Raw genomic sequence first — 16,856 nt, 5'->3', positions numbered from 1 at the left:
TCATTTTCCCACAGGGCTGGAGGCTGGAAGTCTAAGATCAAGGTGTGGGCAGGTTTGATTTCTTCTGAAGTCCCTCTCCTTGGCTCACAGATGGCCACCTTCTCCCTGTGGCCTCCCTTGGTCTTTCCTCTGTGCACAAGCTCTGATGTCTAAGTGTCCACATTTCTTCTTCTGGTGCAGACACCAGCCAGACTGGATTAGCACCCACCCTAATGGCCTCACTTTAACTCAATCGCCTCCTTAATTCAAGGCCCTGCCTCCAAATACAGTCACATTCAGATGTACCGGCGGTTAGGACTCCAACACATGAATTTGGGGGGAGATGCAATTCAGCCCAGGACAACCACTGTATGTCCAATAACTCATTTAGTGCCTGGCACATGGTGGACGAGAAGTATTTGTTGAATTAATACAAGAGCTTTGATCATGTCATTAGTGAGGCACGTCACTTAGAGTTTCTGGTACCGGTTAATCCAGAGCATCTGATCTTTAAGCTTCTTTTCTACCTACATTTTTACTGGTTGTGGCTTGTGTAATGGAAAGTAATCTAACGAGATGTAAGATTGATGACATCCTGCTTCCATACACATGAGGCTGCAGGGAGCACGTCCTTTCACTCACAGGCACAGACCCTGTCACTTCCATGGCGTCTCCACCTGCCCCCGTCAGGCTCGCGATGGCGGCCGACTGTCCCTGCAGAGGCAGTAAGAGGCGCCCCAGGTGTCGCTCTCCAGCCCTCCTTTCAGAGATGCTTGACCTCACCCTGCAGAGGCATGCATCGCCCTGCTTCTGTTACTGCCTCCAAATTGGGAAGAAAAAAATATAATCCACCAAAGAGCTCCTGCTACTTTTCTGGGGGAGAATGGGCATCTCAACAACACACTCATTGTCCCCTCTGAGCTTTGCTCTACTAGTCTTCCAGAGAAAGGAAAAAAAAGCTCAAAAACTTTGATCCCTGGGGAGGTGAAGCGGAAGTTGATCTTCACCATTAAATTTTTTTATAGATAGCAAAGTCCATGCTTCCACCTGCATCCAGAGCACAGAGGCAGCTGGCAGAACAAAGCAGCAGAGGAAAATAGCTGCCCAGAATCTCTTCAATTGCCCAAGTACAGGTGCACGTTGTTTTTCATCTCGGTGGCCCTCACCAGTGATTGACAATGTTTTACCCAGAGGACTTAACCCTTTCTTCTCCTAGATGAACGGAAGAGTCAAGTCTCATGGTTTCAAAAACAATCCCTGCCCCTCTGTCTGTTGTAAGGAAACTCAACTCAAATGCACGGCAACAGTGCTTCGAGCCAATGTTACCTTCAATGAGAGAAGGAACCCAGCAATTTCAGAGAGGAAGTTTTGAGAAATTATCGGTAGGCTTCTTGGGCTTTGTTGCCAGCCTGAGCCACTCCTGTATCGACAGGCACCAGGACAGAGACGGCGCAAGGCGGCCGCTCCTCCACAACAGGAGTGACATGAGGGTTGGGATTCTCTGGGGATTCAGTCAGTCTTGAGGTACCTGGCCTAGGAAACCCATGCCTGTTTGCCCTCAGCTTTTTTCCATCACCATCAAACAAGTTACTTGAGAGGGTAAGCAGCAGAGAGGAGACGCTGCCATGCAGCCCAGTTTAAAACTTTCAAAGATGGTGAACTGGGCAGCCTGGCCTTACTGGTTCTGTGCTGGCTTGTTTGTTTGCCCCAACGACTCCCCCTGTATCTCACGTGGGTTCCTTTTCATAGTAGCACACAAGGACATTAGCCTTTGGGGAGTCCCCCTGGAGGGGCTGAATTTGTGTAGAGTCCAGACAGGCTATCTGAGTAGGGCTCTCTGTAGTCTTTGGAGCTTGCATGGGGCATGAATTGAGGGACCACACAGGGATGAGGGCAATCCTTAACAAACGAATAAGCAAGCCTCATGAGGGGTGCATGAACAGCTCTCAGAACCTCCACGAGAGTTGACCGTCTGGAAAGAGGCCAAGTGCAAAAGGGCATTACCTCCTGAACAGTGAGTCTCCTAGTGTGGAGGGAAGTTTGTTACTCCTGATTACAAGTTAGACTTCAGGCGAAGGCTCCAGGGCCCTGGGCTGGACTCCCCAGTTCTCTGCATCCTCAGCAGGGTCCTGAGCCAATGGAGAGAGATTGTTAATGGAGTGGAGTTTCATGTTCTAGTAGGTGCATTATAAATCACCTTCTCTTAGCCCAAAAAACCTCCCGGATGAACACTGTTGATAATTTAAATGCCTGGAATGTACCATAATATGAGCACAGAGCATGACCTCCAAAACTCACAGCCATGAAGCAATGGTTTGACTTCTGAATGGAAAAAATGACATGCAGACAACTCTGACACTTCCTTTGAGCGTCTTAGTAAATTTCCAATATCACACATGCCCAAGGAGCTTCCCACTCTGAGTCTTTGGCCTTGACGTGGCCTTTGAAATGAGTCCATGCTAGGTTGAGGGCATCTGTTCAGAGGTTCAGGTCTCCAACTCAAACCAGTTAATCCGGAAGTAAAATAATCAAAGGAACTCTGTGGCCTGGAAACCAATTTCTCTCATTCATAAATCAAAACTTTTGTATGAGTTTTGCTATATCTATGTGGCCAAAAGCTATTGAATTTAAAAATTTTGAATTTTCGTTGTTTTGATCTTAGACATGGATCACAGCTGCTAGTGATTGTACATGAAATAAAATACCAAGATTATGCAGAAATTATAGCCTCAGCACCATGGTGATAATCTAATGAGGCAAAAGCTTGGATGTATGTCAATTTAATCAGAACAATAGGTGCTGGCAACCAGACGAGGTACTGTAGGAAGTAAGGCCTCGGGAACAACGCGGTCTAGAGCTAGGCGGCCTACCTCCTCTCCACCTGAGTTCACGGAGGGCACACGGAACACGCTTCTGCTTCCATCCAACTCAAAAAGACTTCTGTGCGAGTGGTGAGAACAAATCCTAAATTCTACTTCAATATTTACTCCTTCATTTGGACTTATGTCACCACCACAGTCTGGAAGCAGAGAACTCACAGGCCCAGAGTGATCCATGGGGCTGAGCACTGGTCATTCCATGAGGGAGAAACTCTTTCTAATCACCACACACATTTTAACAGATTTATGCACAAGGGGTTATAGAGAATGCTCTAGACTTTGGATATTCTTGGCCTTGGGAAAATTTTTTTTTTTTTAAGTTTGTAAAGGTAATTGCCATTATTTACAGTTCTGAGGGCAAAGCCCCACCCTAGGCTTCAGGCCAGGGGATCTCAGAGAGGAGTGTAGTGAGCTGAGCCAGCTCCAGGACAAAAGCACAATTATGCTCCCATAAAAACCCACACTGGTGGTAGTGGGATGAAGGAAACGCCCACGCAAGGGGGAGGTGTGTGTAGGGAGGGGCTTTCTTTGAAGTTTTGCATAAATCTTGTAAAGTCTCCCCCCGTAGTGCTGGGAATGAAGATTCTGGGTTTCATCCTGGGTCCCTTATTAAGTTGTGCCATAAGGAAATGGACTTCCTTCTTACTTGATTTGCCAATTTTTAAAACTGAACTTTAAATAAAAGAATTTTGGAAGAATTAAGAAAACGGGAAATGTTGTGTAAGGTGTTATGCAGCTTTCTTCATTTCTTGGCAGAAAGGAGCTCAAGTAAAACACTAAAGACATCTTTGTTTTAAAGCCCCCTTCACCTTTTGGGTACTGCCCTTTACCCTCCTTTCTGACTCATGTCCATTTTCCACTTAGGAAAGTTTTCAAGCTGTGGGGTTAGAAAAAGCGTTGCCACAGTGCCTCTGGTTCTCCTCATCAGAAAATAATTCGCGGGGCCAGCCCCGTGGCTTAGCGGTTAAGTGCGCGCACTCCGCTGCTGGCGGCCCAGGTTCGGATCCCGGGCGCGCACCAACGCACCGCTTCTCCGGCCATGCTGAGGCCGCATCCCACATACAGCAACTAGAAGGATGTGCAGCTATGACATACAACTATCTACTGCGGCTTTGGGGGGAAAAATAAAATAAAAAAAAGAAAGTCTGCATCAAAAAAAAAAAAAAAGAAAGAAAAGAATTTGCTAATACCTAACTACTCGCGCACATCACCTTCCTGTTAACCATGCTCTATCTTTTTCTTCCTGCCAGGATTAAGGCCTGATGACTATTTGTGCTAACGTTATGAATCAGTGACGAGAAGAGCTTGTTGTGGAGGTGCTGACGTGCCTTGAGAGACGTGAGAACTACGAAGTGACCGAGAGCAGTGACGGGGGAGCCTGCCCAGCGCCCGCACCTGGCCCTGGGCTGGCTGGTGCACCGCTTCCCAAAGGGCAGGCTCCACACATCATCTGTAGCACGGTAGTTCAGGAGGAAAACCATAGGAAGCCGGATTTTCCCCTTCAGTCCATGAGGAACATGCTCTTTGGGAAACGGATGTGGGCATGTGAAGTCCCCTGGCTGTGACCTCGGTGAAGCCAAGACTGAAGACATTTCAGAGCATCAGCCAGTCCCTCACCGCTGCCCATGCCAGAGGCAGAGCCTGATAGAATGCGAGTCCTCAGTGCTGACTACCTGGCAGCAGAGAGGAAAGAAGGGGAATTACAGGCGGGCTGGAATTGAAACACGGCTGTGGCCCCACCTAAATTTCAGGTGCCCGGAGGAGTCCTTTCAACCACCTGGAATTGAGGCTGTTTCAAGGTACAGACGCAAGATGTGTTTGTCTTGCTTTTGTTTGCACCCAAATAAAGTACCAGCTGGAAGCCAGAAGGTGTGGGGCATTGCAAACAATTTTGACTGTAAATAAAGAGAATGTAAGAGTCTAAAAGCCATTGCTATGAGCTGAGTACTGGGGGGGGGGGGGGGAGCAGAGAGAGAGAGAGAGAAAGAGAGAGATTGAGGGAGAGAAAGAGAGAGAGAAAGACAGAAGGGCAGGGAGAGAGAGGAAATAGAAAAATACAGATATTTGTAATGATCTGATACTGCTGCATATTTTTCATATGTTAATATCACTAAATACAATTCCTCCTCAATATATATATATATATAAAATAAGCCTTTGGACCTGTGCTCTGCCTTGCCCAGGACTGAATGTGTCTACTGTGTCGGGCACTACGGTAAATACTGGGAACAGATGATGAAAAGATATTGTCACGCTACAGTCAGACAGCAAGTTAACACTTGTAATGAGATGGCCGCTGTGACGACGACCGCGGGCCACGACAACATAAAGGGCCACCTATGTCTCCTTAGGATAGTGAGACTGAAGAGGGGACACGTCAAGAAGGAAGATCTTACACAAACCTCTTCTTTTACCCCAAAAGCAACCCCATAGCCACAGTTCCCACAAGGGTGTGGAACGCATTGGTGATGGTCTTTTTAGTCATTCCTTTGGGACTAGGATAACATCTTTGTAGCACATAAAATTTGGGAACACAAAATTTTACTTAAACGCTAAAGGTTGATGTGAGTATTTCCAGGGCAACGTGCAATTCGAGATTCATTTTTGATCAACCAGTTTGTTGAAGATTGTTCTGCAACAGGCATTAGAAATTTGGAAAATATTAAATGTTTAACTTTCTTATTCATTTTTTAAATAACAGAAAGTCACTTTTTGTCAACTGTGAGTAGAAAAAGCATTTTAAAAACCCATTTCACTTAAAAGAAAAAACAGTATGTAGTTTAGAAAACTCAAGGGTGGGAACCTAATGATGAAGGGGGGGAGTTTTGGAGGCCGACAAACTAGAGATCTATCTAATCCTGATGAGCTGTGATCTCAGACACACAGCATTACCTTATTTTGTTTTTTTCCAAGTGGGAGTAATAATAATGATACCTATATAAGCTTATTTTTAAAATTAAATGAGATAATGCATATAAAGCCCCTGACAAGGAGCTTAGTACCAGCCTGTGCTCAGCAAATGGTACCTATTATTAAAATGTCTATAATCATGAATAATGATAACAATACTTTTCCTTTCACTGCTAAATTATGACTGCACAGGATGAAGGGAAGTGGAATAATGACAATTTTTTGTGTGTGGATTTAATGGCTACAGATTACTAAAATGGTTCAATAAGTATTGGAGGGAAACGATCCAGTAGTGCTGAAGAGTGATTTGTTTAACAAGATAAATGTCAAAATCACATTTCCCTGGCTGTGTAGACAGAGTGAGTGTCACAGCGAGGTGACCCACAATGGCCCACAATGGCCTCCATTCTCAGGAAGCTGACCAGACTAACGTTTAGATTCAGGAGCAGTGACACTAATCCTAAGGAGAATTATATGATCAAGAGTTGAAAGCACATCAAGAGTAGAAGTTAAAGGCATTCACCAGCATCTCTAACATCAGTCACATGGAAACCTGAGTACAAAGTGTTAGACCACAGCAGACCTGCTGGGTTGAACCTGAGCCGGCAGACGGCAGCCCCATCACTTGACTCCATCAGCCAGGTCTGTGTGTGATTCCCACACCTCTGCCTTGGGGGTCAGGGGGCTCTTGAAACTTTTTATTAAACACTGCTGGGCTGGATATTGGGCTTATATTGAACAAAGAGTTGTTTGAAACTTTCAGATTGTTTTTTATTTTTAGATGATAAAAATATGAGTGAAGAAAATGACTAGATTCATTTACCGGCGTAAAAATACATAACATGAAGCCGTGAATCCTTAAAATTAGATACTTAGACTCAGCAACAAGATACTGTGGACTTCTGTTTATGAATCTGGGAATCTTTTTCTCAGAAAACTATCGACAATTTAATAAAGAGTGATCAAGATATCAGATTCACAGGCAACCGGGTTCAGATATACAAATTTCAGAAGGCTTTTGAAGGATTTTTACCCTCAGATGAAGGGGAATGCAAAATATTATGCAAATCCAGTTTAATCTTCTGGATAATTTGCCTCAATAAAAAAAGTTAAAGACATAAAAGGAAGACTGCACCCACATTTTAAGACTGTGTTTTTATGTACATAAAGTGTTGCTCAGAACGCACTGAGGGCTGGAGCAGAGGTACCCAGTCACGGCCTGGAGGCGTCCTCCATCTTGGATTCCCCAGCTTCAGGAGCAGACTGAGATGGGATCAGAAATGGTTTTAGTGGTCTAATGTTGAATTCAGGGAAGGCCACTGGCTGAAGTCAGGCAGCGAAGGAAAAAGGGAGCCAAAAAACAAGAAGAAAAGGGGGGCATGTGAGAAAGGGAGAGTATGGAAAAGGACAAAAGACAGCTGTGACCATGGAAAAGGGTCGTATAGGACAAGTGACATTTTCTTAGATTCCTTCCATAAATTCCCCATTCTTGCTGGGCATTTAGAGTTTTTAAAAAGATTATATTCCACTTGAGAACGTCCTGTGATATTGAGCAAAGGATAGATTTATAAGAATTATCTCAGGCACACAAGAAATGTTAAACAATACATTGATCTATAGATTATGTATTAATGTGAAATAATGTCATGTGCTAAGTGTCTTTGTAGACATTCGGTAAAGGACACTATGAGAACACAATTACCCACCGTTAGTAATTAGGAAAGGGATCTTAGCGCATCTGACATTTGAGGTGAAACTTGAATGGCAATATTCCGCAAAGACTTTGGGAAAAAGGTGTTTTCAAGTCAGGAGAACAACTCAAGGGCTTGAAGTAGCAATGGTCCTTCGAGGGAGTAGCAGGGTCTTGCTGCATTGTGAACAGATGCCCTCCACATGCAGTTGGGAAAGGGGACGGCAGCAGGGGACAGATCAGGGAGGTCTTTGCTGTGCTCAGGCGTTTGGACTTAGACATCAACCACATTTCTTACTTTTGCTGTCAATTCCAAGCTGATCGAATTTCATGAGAGTCTCCTGTGATATCAGCGAGTACAGGCCTGGATTTACAGGAACTATTCTTAAGCAAATAGGAAAAGCTCAATGGATTTAGTGGTAGTGGACGAGGGCACCAGTGAAAGGTTTTAAGCAGGGTGTGACGTGGTCCACATTTTACGAAAAGTTCTGTGGTACCTGCAAGTTTGTCAGTTGATCTAACGAAGTTTTGGGTCAAATGGGAATTTATTGCCCTTTAAGAGAAAATGTAATTTATTTGGTAACTTGGACAATAACTGTTTGGCTTGACTATACACACAATGCATGAAATGATTTTGCTTTACTTGGTTCATGAAAAGGTTTTGGAGAAGGGACTCTGGCATTTTCTGCACACCTCCTTCCTCCTCTGTCTATAAAACACAATTAAAAAACCTTTTTTCCATAGTCTTATTTGGACTCTATTATAACTTCACATTTTAAGTTCCTGTCTTTTAACAATATATTTAAATAAAGGATGGCAGCAAAAACACAAACACCTTATAGCTGACTACAGGAGATCATGAACGGATTGTAAAATTTGCATCTAAATTAGTATTATTACTTTATAGTTGCCTCTTGTTCAGTGGACACATGTCGGCTTTCCATGTAATTTATTTCCACATTTTTCAGGATGTCATAGAGTTTTCCCAGTTGGAAAGAACAGCCCTGGGAGGAGGACAGCTGGACGCTGACCAATAGTTGTTGGGCAAGTCACTGACCTTCTTTGTGATTGGTTTGAAAAATGCGAGAAGACCTCCGTTTCTGGGGAACAAAGGTGGTTGTGAGGCTCAAGTCTGGTCACGTAGGGTGACAGTGGCAATAAACACCTGACAATTCCAATGTGAAACACAGAGCAGCAGAGTTGAGGCTCCTAGTCCCACTGTCCACGCAGCTCCGGTCCAGTCTTGACAAACAGGCGCTCAGCGGTCAGCTGTGGAGTAAGTGAACGTGCATGCACACACACACACTTTAAAAAAACATTAGAAGTATTAAAGCTATTGATGATCTTGAATTATAAAAATATATGTATGCAAGTAGTCAATAACTCCAGCTATTGATAGGTAAGTAGAATTAGTCTCTATCTCTATCCAGTTGTCAATATATAAAAAAAAAATAATCAAGGAAACCAACCTCTCTCCCCACATATGCACAGAAATGCCACTTCTCCTGACTCTCTGATATCACATTTTCACCTAGTTTCAACCCTCACTCATCGAACTTCATCACTTGTAATAACCTAGTTTTAAAGGGGACTTTATCTGAATGTAGACCACGCTCTATATGGGCTATTTACTTGTAGTTGTGTATGATGTTGAGAAAATTTAGGACTTTTTCAGAATTAGGATTTAATAATGCTGCTGTAAGTGAGAATGTTACCCAGTAAATAGTGGTAGGAAGAGGAGAATCAGCATGACGAGGCAGGGTCTGGCCCCTGGTTTCTGTGGTCCTGGACAAGCTACTTCACTGAAGTGTGTTAAAGAGGGTTTTCATTTTTATTTTTTGGACACATACACTCTCCACCCCATTTCCAAAGGTTTATGTAGAAGAGCTCTGACGGGAGCTTTCAGATGGGGAGGATGCAAAGATACGAAGCTTTCCTACATTGTCTCTTGTTCCCTTTTCCCTTGGGTTCACATTCAGTTTGGGGTTCTCTGCCGGTTTTTTTTTTTTTTTTCTTGTGAGGAAGATCAGCCCTGTGCTAACATCTGCCAATCCTCCTTTTGTTTTTTTGCTGAGGAAGACTGGCCCTGGGCTAAGATCCGTGCCCATCTTCCTCTACTTTATATGGGATGCCGCCACAGCATGGCTTGCCAAGTGGTGCGTGGGTGCGCGCCCAGGATCCCAACCGCCGAACCCCGGGTCACCGCAGTTGCGTGCGCACTTAACTGCTTGCGCCACTGGGCTGGCCCCTGGTTGTGTTTTTTAAAACTTAGGCCCAAGCAACAAACTTCACAGGTCCTGAGATAGGATCCATTTTCAATAGTAAGGATAAAGAGAAAGAAAATCACTAGAGAAAATGCCAAGAACATCAAGTGTTTAGTGAGCCTTTGGGGACTGGGCGGGAACCCCTGCCCCTCGCTGGCGTCTCACTTGTCTCCACTGAGCAGGGCCCATCTTATTCTCTCCCATCTGGGACTTTCCGCTCTCACTGAAACTTCCAGATTCAAGGTTCCCAGACCCCCTTGAGTCCCCTTGTTTGTAGTCTGAGGAACTCTGACCTTCCAAAGGAAATGGGCAAGGCTGTAGACACGGACACGACCATGATTTCACTTTTTAGGGGTGGTAACTCTACTCCCCCAGCAAAAAGGAGCCTTATTTGGGGCCAGCCCGTTGGCGCAAGCGGTTAAGTGTGGCGGCCAGGGTTCCCCGGTTTGGATCCTGGGCGCGCACCCACGCACCGCTTGTCAAGCCATGCTGTGGCGGCATCCCATATAAAGTGGAGGAAGATGGGCACGGATGTTAGCCCAGGGCCAGTCTTGCTCAGCAAAAAAAGAGGAGGATTGGCATTGGATGTTAGCTCAGGGCTGATCTTCCTCACACACAACAAAAGGAGCCTTATTTACTAACATCCATCCTTAACAAAAACCACTGTAACACCCGTATCAAATTACACACATCAAGTAAAGAGAGGATCATTCTTTCACACTGATATGAACTGACAAAGAAATTATCGTTATATGGGAAGATCTATTTTGGCAAAAAAAGTTACTTTTTTTTTCCTCTCTGGATTGGAGAGAGTTGGAGCAGGGATTTCTGTATTTATTGGTGCTCTAATTTTGCCAAATGGCAGTACTGCAGCTTCCAGAAGAGAATGACACACAGGGAGTAGGTGGTCTTGTGAGTCTTGTTTACAGGAAGGGATGTGTTCAAGAGGCTACCGAGAGAGACCTGACCTCAAATCTCCTCGGAGAGAGTCCCATCCTCTGTGGCACCAGGCATGCATGCATGGCAGGGTGGACCAGACTTATCATTCCCCACCCAGAGCCAGCCCTCTTCAGGAAAGACAACACAGGGCAGAGAACAGACTAAGCTCGTTATCTCAGCCCAGGACCTTTTGTATATTCTAGATATTCTTATTTTGGAATTCAAAAGTGACAACAGGTCTGTCCTTGGCTATAAGGCACTCTAAATATAACAGCGCCATGTTCACGTTTGAAAGGAAACTCTACCTTCACCCCATGTGACTGCAGAACCTCCACCAACCATGGGTGAACAGTCTGTCGCAAGTGCATTGGATGTTTCAGTTTGCCAGACCTGTCATGATAAATTAATGACAGGATGTTGCAGAAATGGCAAAGCTCCAGCAGCATCTTGCATAGTTTAATATAGCCCCATTTCCCCATTTCAATGCATTTGTGGTTAGATAAATCCTCAGAAATTTACAGCTGCTATAGACTAGTTTATTATGTACTCTGCCTGCATACATGATAAGTATAATAAGAATGTGATGTTCCTAAAGTGCATAGACCTCACTGACTTTCCTTACCACTATGGAAATATTCAGTTGCTAAAAGCAGCATCTGCCGACACTTCTGAACACTGACACTTCTGTATAACAGGCCGGGGTGGCTGACAACTACCGTGCTTAGCCATCTTCCTCTTACTTTAAATGGAAGAACTGTAGCTCAGAAAAAAATTGTGTGGAGTGTTTATATAAAATGGCCCTGTGAATAAATTTAATAGAAAAAAATGAACTACTGATTCGCAGATGAAAACACTGAAAACCTGAACTGAAGCCACCATGCTTTTCTCCAGGGAGCCTTCTTCGTTTGGTCTCACGACTACTTTTTGTAAGCTTCAGTTGTTCGTTTTCACTCGGGCAACAAGTTGTTTTCCTCACCTTCTTGCTTTTCCTCCTTTAGGACTCTTTCTTATCTTCATTAAGCCAATCACCTCCATTCCAAGCAACTTTAAATGACTGGTAATATATAAGTTTACATAAATGTTGTATAAACAACTCATTCCTACATTTTCTTCTACCATACTCTTTCACAATTCCTGACAGGGATCAAATGATGATTTAAGAAAAAATGAACTAGAATGAGTAACCATCAGATTGTTCAGCACTTTTAGAAATGACACTGAAGTACATACAGTTGGACAATTTTGACAGAAGTGATCGAGGTGGGACATGAATTTATGTATGGTTATACATGTACTTATGATGCCCTTTTTTTTAGGTTGAGAGTAGAAACTAAAATTGTAGATTCTTAGCAACATTAGCCTCTAATTTTTTGAGACAGTAAAATAACCCATCCATGATCAGAATGAATGTGAGGTGTCACAAGGGCAGCTTTAGAAAACAGAGTGCTCCCAACATATGCTGGATGTAGATTAGAAGACGATCATTAGAAAAAAGCATTCTTTGTGTTTACAAAACAAATGTTTTTATGTTATCCAGTTCCAGCCTTAACTTAAAGTATTTCCTATTCATTTTAAATAATTAGAGCAGAAGGAAATGATGAATGAAGCATCTCATTACCAAGTTTGCTTTCCGGGTCTCTGCGGAGAGTAGCTGTCTGCTTTTGCCTGGTTGGTCCATTGTTAACCCTAAATGATGCTGACATCCAATTTTCCTGCAGATAATTGGGTCCATCCATAGATTGAGTTCACCAGTCCACAGAGCCTCTTGACTGATGTGATTCTGGATGTTTTTATTATCTCTTATATAACTGGAATGGCACCTTTTCTGTTTCTTGAATAATATGTTACTGTACATGTATTAGTTTGATTCCACAAATTCTATTTCCTAAGAAAATGTAAGAATCATAGCATGGAGTAAAGATTTACCAAAGCAATTATGGGGTAAACAAATTTATCAGTTTTTAAAAAAAATTTTCACTCAGATATGATATTTCATTTTATTTAGCTCACTGTTGCATTAAAGACATAGATGCTCTAGTCCCTGAGCGTGGTTGTAGGCACACCCAAGTTGCTTCTTTCCTCCCTCGTGTGGGCAGTCTCTGACAAGAAGCATTTACTGGCTGACTCGACCCAGCCACTGAGATCCAGCACCTGGAGACCTCCCAGAGGAGGCTGACAAACCTCCGTTTACAGCTTGCTCTGATGTTTACTGGCCATGTGCACTTGGACAAGTTTCTTAACCCTGGTTTCCTTATTTGTAGGGCACAGAAGATTTTTATGTACCTCGTGGGTTTGATATGAAGAGTCATGTACATAAAGTGAAGGTTTGGGGAATATTTTTTGTAGTTAAGTTCAATGAAGTAGGAATCAACAAATACATAGCTTAAAAGAGTGGGATTGTTGAAAAATGTTCCCATAATTTACTTAACACATATGGTCCTCAGATGGAAATCTTTTAAATATGTATAAAGTGTAAGGTCATGAATTATTGTTATAGTTTCTAGAACTTTCTAACCCTCTTAAAAATATTTGTGAGTTAAATATACAACTAAAGTGACATGTCATATAAAGCTATAAAATGGTAAGTTATTTCCAAGATATAGCATAGTCATGCCGAACTTCCTAAAGAGAAAATGTCTTTCTTTAACAAAACTTTTCTGTAACTTAAAAATAAAATTAAGGTCAAGTATTTGCTTTTATGGAAAGAAATCTTACACAAGGTTTTAGAAGTACCAAGTGTTAGCCATTTAAAAATACTGATTTCATTTAAAATGTGCACTTTAAACATAAATTTGCATTCATGGGGTAAAATATTTCATGTTTTAAATCTTTTAAAAACTTGATTTTTATTCTAGCTTTGCAAATCTTATTCATTGTATAGCTCTGATACTGAAGAACCTTTAATCTTCAAGATGGAGTTGAATCAATAATTGGGAAATAAATTTCTAAGAATGGTTTAAAAATATTTAGATCTAGAAAAAGATAGTGTCAAATTGTTAGAGAGACTTCATAAAATGGGATAAAATTCAATAACTTCAGAATGAAGGTAAAACAAAGAAAACTAATTTGTTACTAAGAAAACGTGTAGTATCAGAAATCTTCAAAGGGATTCTTGTGCCTGATTCCTCTGCTTGATCACAAGTTGGACTTACCACTAGGAGGGCACTTTTTGATCTCCTCCGCCCCATCTCATCTCAGAGAGTGTGGTAAAGATGTTTCACTAATCTATTCGCGTGCATAACCCAAGTCTTGCTTTGTTAACAGGAAAAAAGAGAAAAGGCCTGAGCTTTGAGTAGAACCAACTTTTCCTGGTGTTTGCCTCAATTGTTATTTTTGTCTTCAGTAGTTACAATATAAAATAACCCTTTAATTTATTTTTTCATATGAACATTGAGATCTCAGCAAATGTTTAGCTCCCTCGATGTACTATTTCACTTGTCTTGATTTAAAATTTTTCTGTAACTTGCTGAAATTATTTGTGATTAAAACCATTATCAGAGAATCAACTAACATTTCAAAACTATGAGCTGAAACTGCAGAGAGATGCATATTTTTATTTTTTAATTATCAAGTGCATTCACAAGACAAAAAAAACAAGCTTGCACAGGGTGACTCAAGCCGGCTGGGCCCAGCTGTACCTGAAGCACAGACGTATGCATCCGAACAGTGGGGGCTCAGGCTCGGGCCGAGGGCTGCAGCAGTCGTCAGCGCCATTCACCACTTTAAAAAATGCCTCCCCCCTTGGCCCCCCCCGCCTTTGAGTTCTACACAGCAGGGCATGTTTATCAATTTTCATGCCTCTATAACATGTGCAGGGATAAGAGCCAAATATATTTTTACTAGAAGATATTTCACATCGAGTATACATCTGGGCAAAATTTACACCCCAATGCCCAACACTGTTTTTCTCACTTCTTATTTTAATGGAATCAATTGTCTAATTTGGTAAATAAGTTTTCTAATTTTATATTAGTTTTGACCTTCTTGGGGTTAAATATTTTATTGACAGACTTATAATCACACAGTTGAGAAAGAACGGGCAAGAAAAAAACAAAGAAATGAACTTTCCTATTATAACATTACACTTCAAAATCTATAGTCACATAGTAATGATACCGTTATTCTAGAACTAAATAAATAAATAATGCAATGTAATAATTTAAAAACAAATATTAAAACTAAAATAAATATTAAACAATGTTAGCATACAAATCACTTATATGCTCAAATATGAAATGCTTTTTTAAAACAGAAAGGAATTTGCAACACTGTTGCCAGTCTAGCCACAGGCCGCTTTTAGTTTATGTGTATCAAGTTACATATATGAATCATTCAAAACAAACAAATTTGTTCCCTTTTAATATCTTTCTTAAAACTGGGACCATTTTGAATACACAATATTCTGAAGCTGCTTATCTTTTAAATAAAGTTAAATTTCAAAAGCAGATACTTCATATTCTGAGCATAACATCACATGTATAACCACATTACAGATACAATAATATTAAATGATTACTTAATGGACATCTGAATAATGCAAACACTTTTTTTCATATTTGCTGAGTAGCAATTACAGTTTTCTCTTTACTGGTTTTCCAACAGTGGTAATGTTGATGCAATTACTCATAAATACAAGTATCAACCAATACTTTGAACAACAACAATCACAATGGTTTATAACAATTAAGCTCAAAAGGCCACATTTATTTTTCTACCCATACCTCGCTTCTGATTTTTCTCGATTCTTTCATAAGAATAAGTAGTAGTGGATCCTTCTTTCCTTCTTTGGTATATGAAAATTCTGAACTCTGAAGAGAAATTCCATTTGGTTTAATTTGTCATTTTATTTCTGTGTACTTGGTTCTCTGTCTCTTCATTCTTCTTCAACTCTTTACTAGGAGAAAAGTACACCAAATGTACTATATGAACTCAAGCAATGTCTTTGGCCACAACCAAATCTTGGCGTGCACAGGCAACAGCACAGGTAATAAAACACACTGTGCAACCTACATACACACAGAACCAAATAAGACCACAGTACTAATTACCTATCTTCTAGTTTGCCCTTGAACATACTGTTAACATCTTTTAGTGTCGTCAGCAGTTGCTTAAGGCCTGCTCCAACACTGACAAGTTAATACAAGCAAAAAAGAAATACACTTCCCAACTATAGACACGAAGTACCTCAAACCCTGGGTAACTTCCAGAAATTAAGGGCAGGCAATCAGAGTGTATAAAATTCTTCACTCACTAGAAAAAAAAATTGGATGATGCTTCAGGGTTACTGACCAGAAAGGATATAGACCATTTTATTAAACAGCATTCTTTCATTTAGTCTATGGCTGTGTCTACTTTGACAAGTGGGTTAATTATTCTATTTTTTCAAATAAATCCAAAAAACGGTGTGTCATTTTTGATTGACAAAGATAGTAATGGTTAACTATGCATCTAGGTGCAGCTTTGAAATAAAACAAATTACACCATTAATGAAAACCAAGAAGAGGAAGCTGCTTCTTAGAGACCAGGTAGTAGGTTTGCTACAAGCAGAGGTGACGAAGGAGGGGCTGAGCTGAAATCTGCACTGCAGGTGTCACAGCCCAGTGACGAGTGCCTGGACTTACACAAAAGCGTGGCTCTTCCCTCTGACCGAAAGGGTTTAGCACTTGGCTGTTCTTAGAAAACGAACTGCAGTCTAAGGATGCTGGCAGTCTGGTTAAGGTGGTGGTCAGTTCCATCGTCATCCTGAGAAAGACTAGAGCATTATGGCCAGAGAGGGCAGGTCAACATCTCCTGAGGGCCTTCCCTGGTGGCCGAGGAGGGTCAGACCACATCCATGCTTTCAGGGACAGGCTCAATCTTAAATAAATGGTTGCACTCCCTATCTGTTCATATGAGAAACATTTACACATGAGGGGAAAAAAATTCTCTGTCAGTTCATGTTTCCTGATTTTAAATTTGTTAAACAGAGCCACCACAGATAAGCTGCTGTTGTATATAGAAGCCCAAAAATATGTTTCAAGTGGAGCTCACGAAGCAAGTGAAGCAGAGAATAAAATGGTGCAGACATGGTGTGCTGAGGTACAGTGCCACCAGGGTCAAAGAAGGCTGTCATTTCTGTCCCTGCGTGTATATAGGTAAAGCATACAGGCAAAACTTGCTCAAAATTAGGGTCTAATAAAAATGGGCAAGAAAGTA

General features: G+C 41.7%; 1 protein-coding gene across 11 annotated transcripts in view; it reads right to left on the bottom strand.

The window, feature by feature from the left end:
- Window positions 1-14,417: 14,417 nt before the first annotated feature.
- Window positions 14,418-16,856, bottom strand: part of AHI1 (Abelson helper integration site 1) — a 183,334-nt gene continuing 180,895 nt past the window's right edge. For all 11 annotated transcript variants that reach the window (XM_058566218.1, XM_058566221.1, XM_058566230.1 and 8 more), the window contains one exon: window positions 14,418-15,555. In XM_058566218.1, coding sequence (XP_058422201.1) covers window positions 15,553-15,555 — 3 coding nt within the window. In that variant the 3' untranslated portion in view covers window positions 14,418-15,552. The remainder of the gene's footprint in view (window positions 15,556-16,856) is intronic.

This window comes from Diceros bicornis, chromosome 23 (genome assembly GCF_020826845.1).
Source record: "Diceros bicornis minor isolate mBicDic1 chromosome 23, mDicBic1.mat.cur, whole genome shotgun sequence".
NCBI classification, from domain to species: domain Eukaryota; kingdom Metazoa; phylum Chordata; class Mammalia; order Perissodactyla; family Rhinocerotidae; genus Diceros; species Diceros bicornis.
The sequence above is the reverse complement of the archived record's forward strand: the minus strand, read 5'-3'. Positions and strand labels throughout refer to the sequence as shown.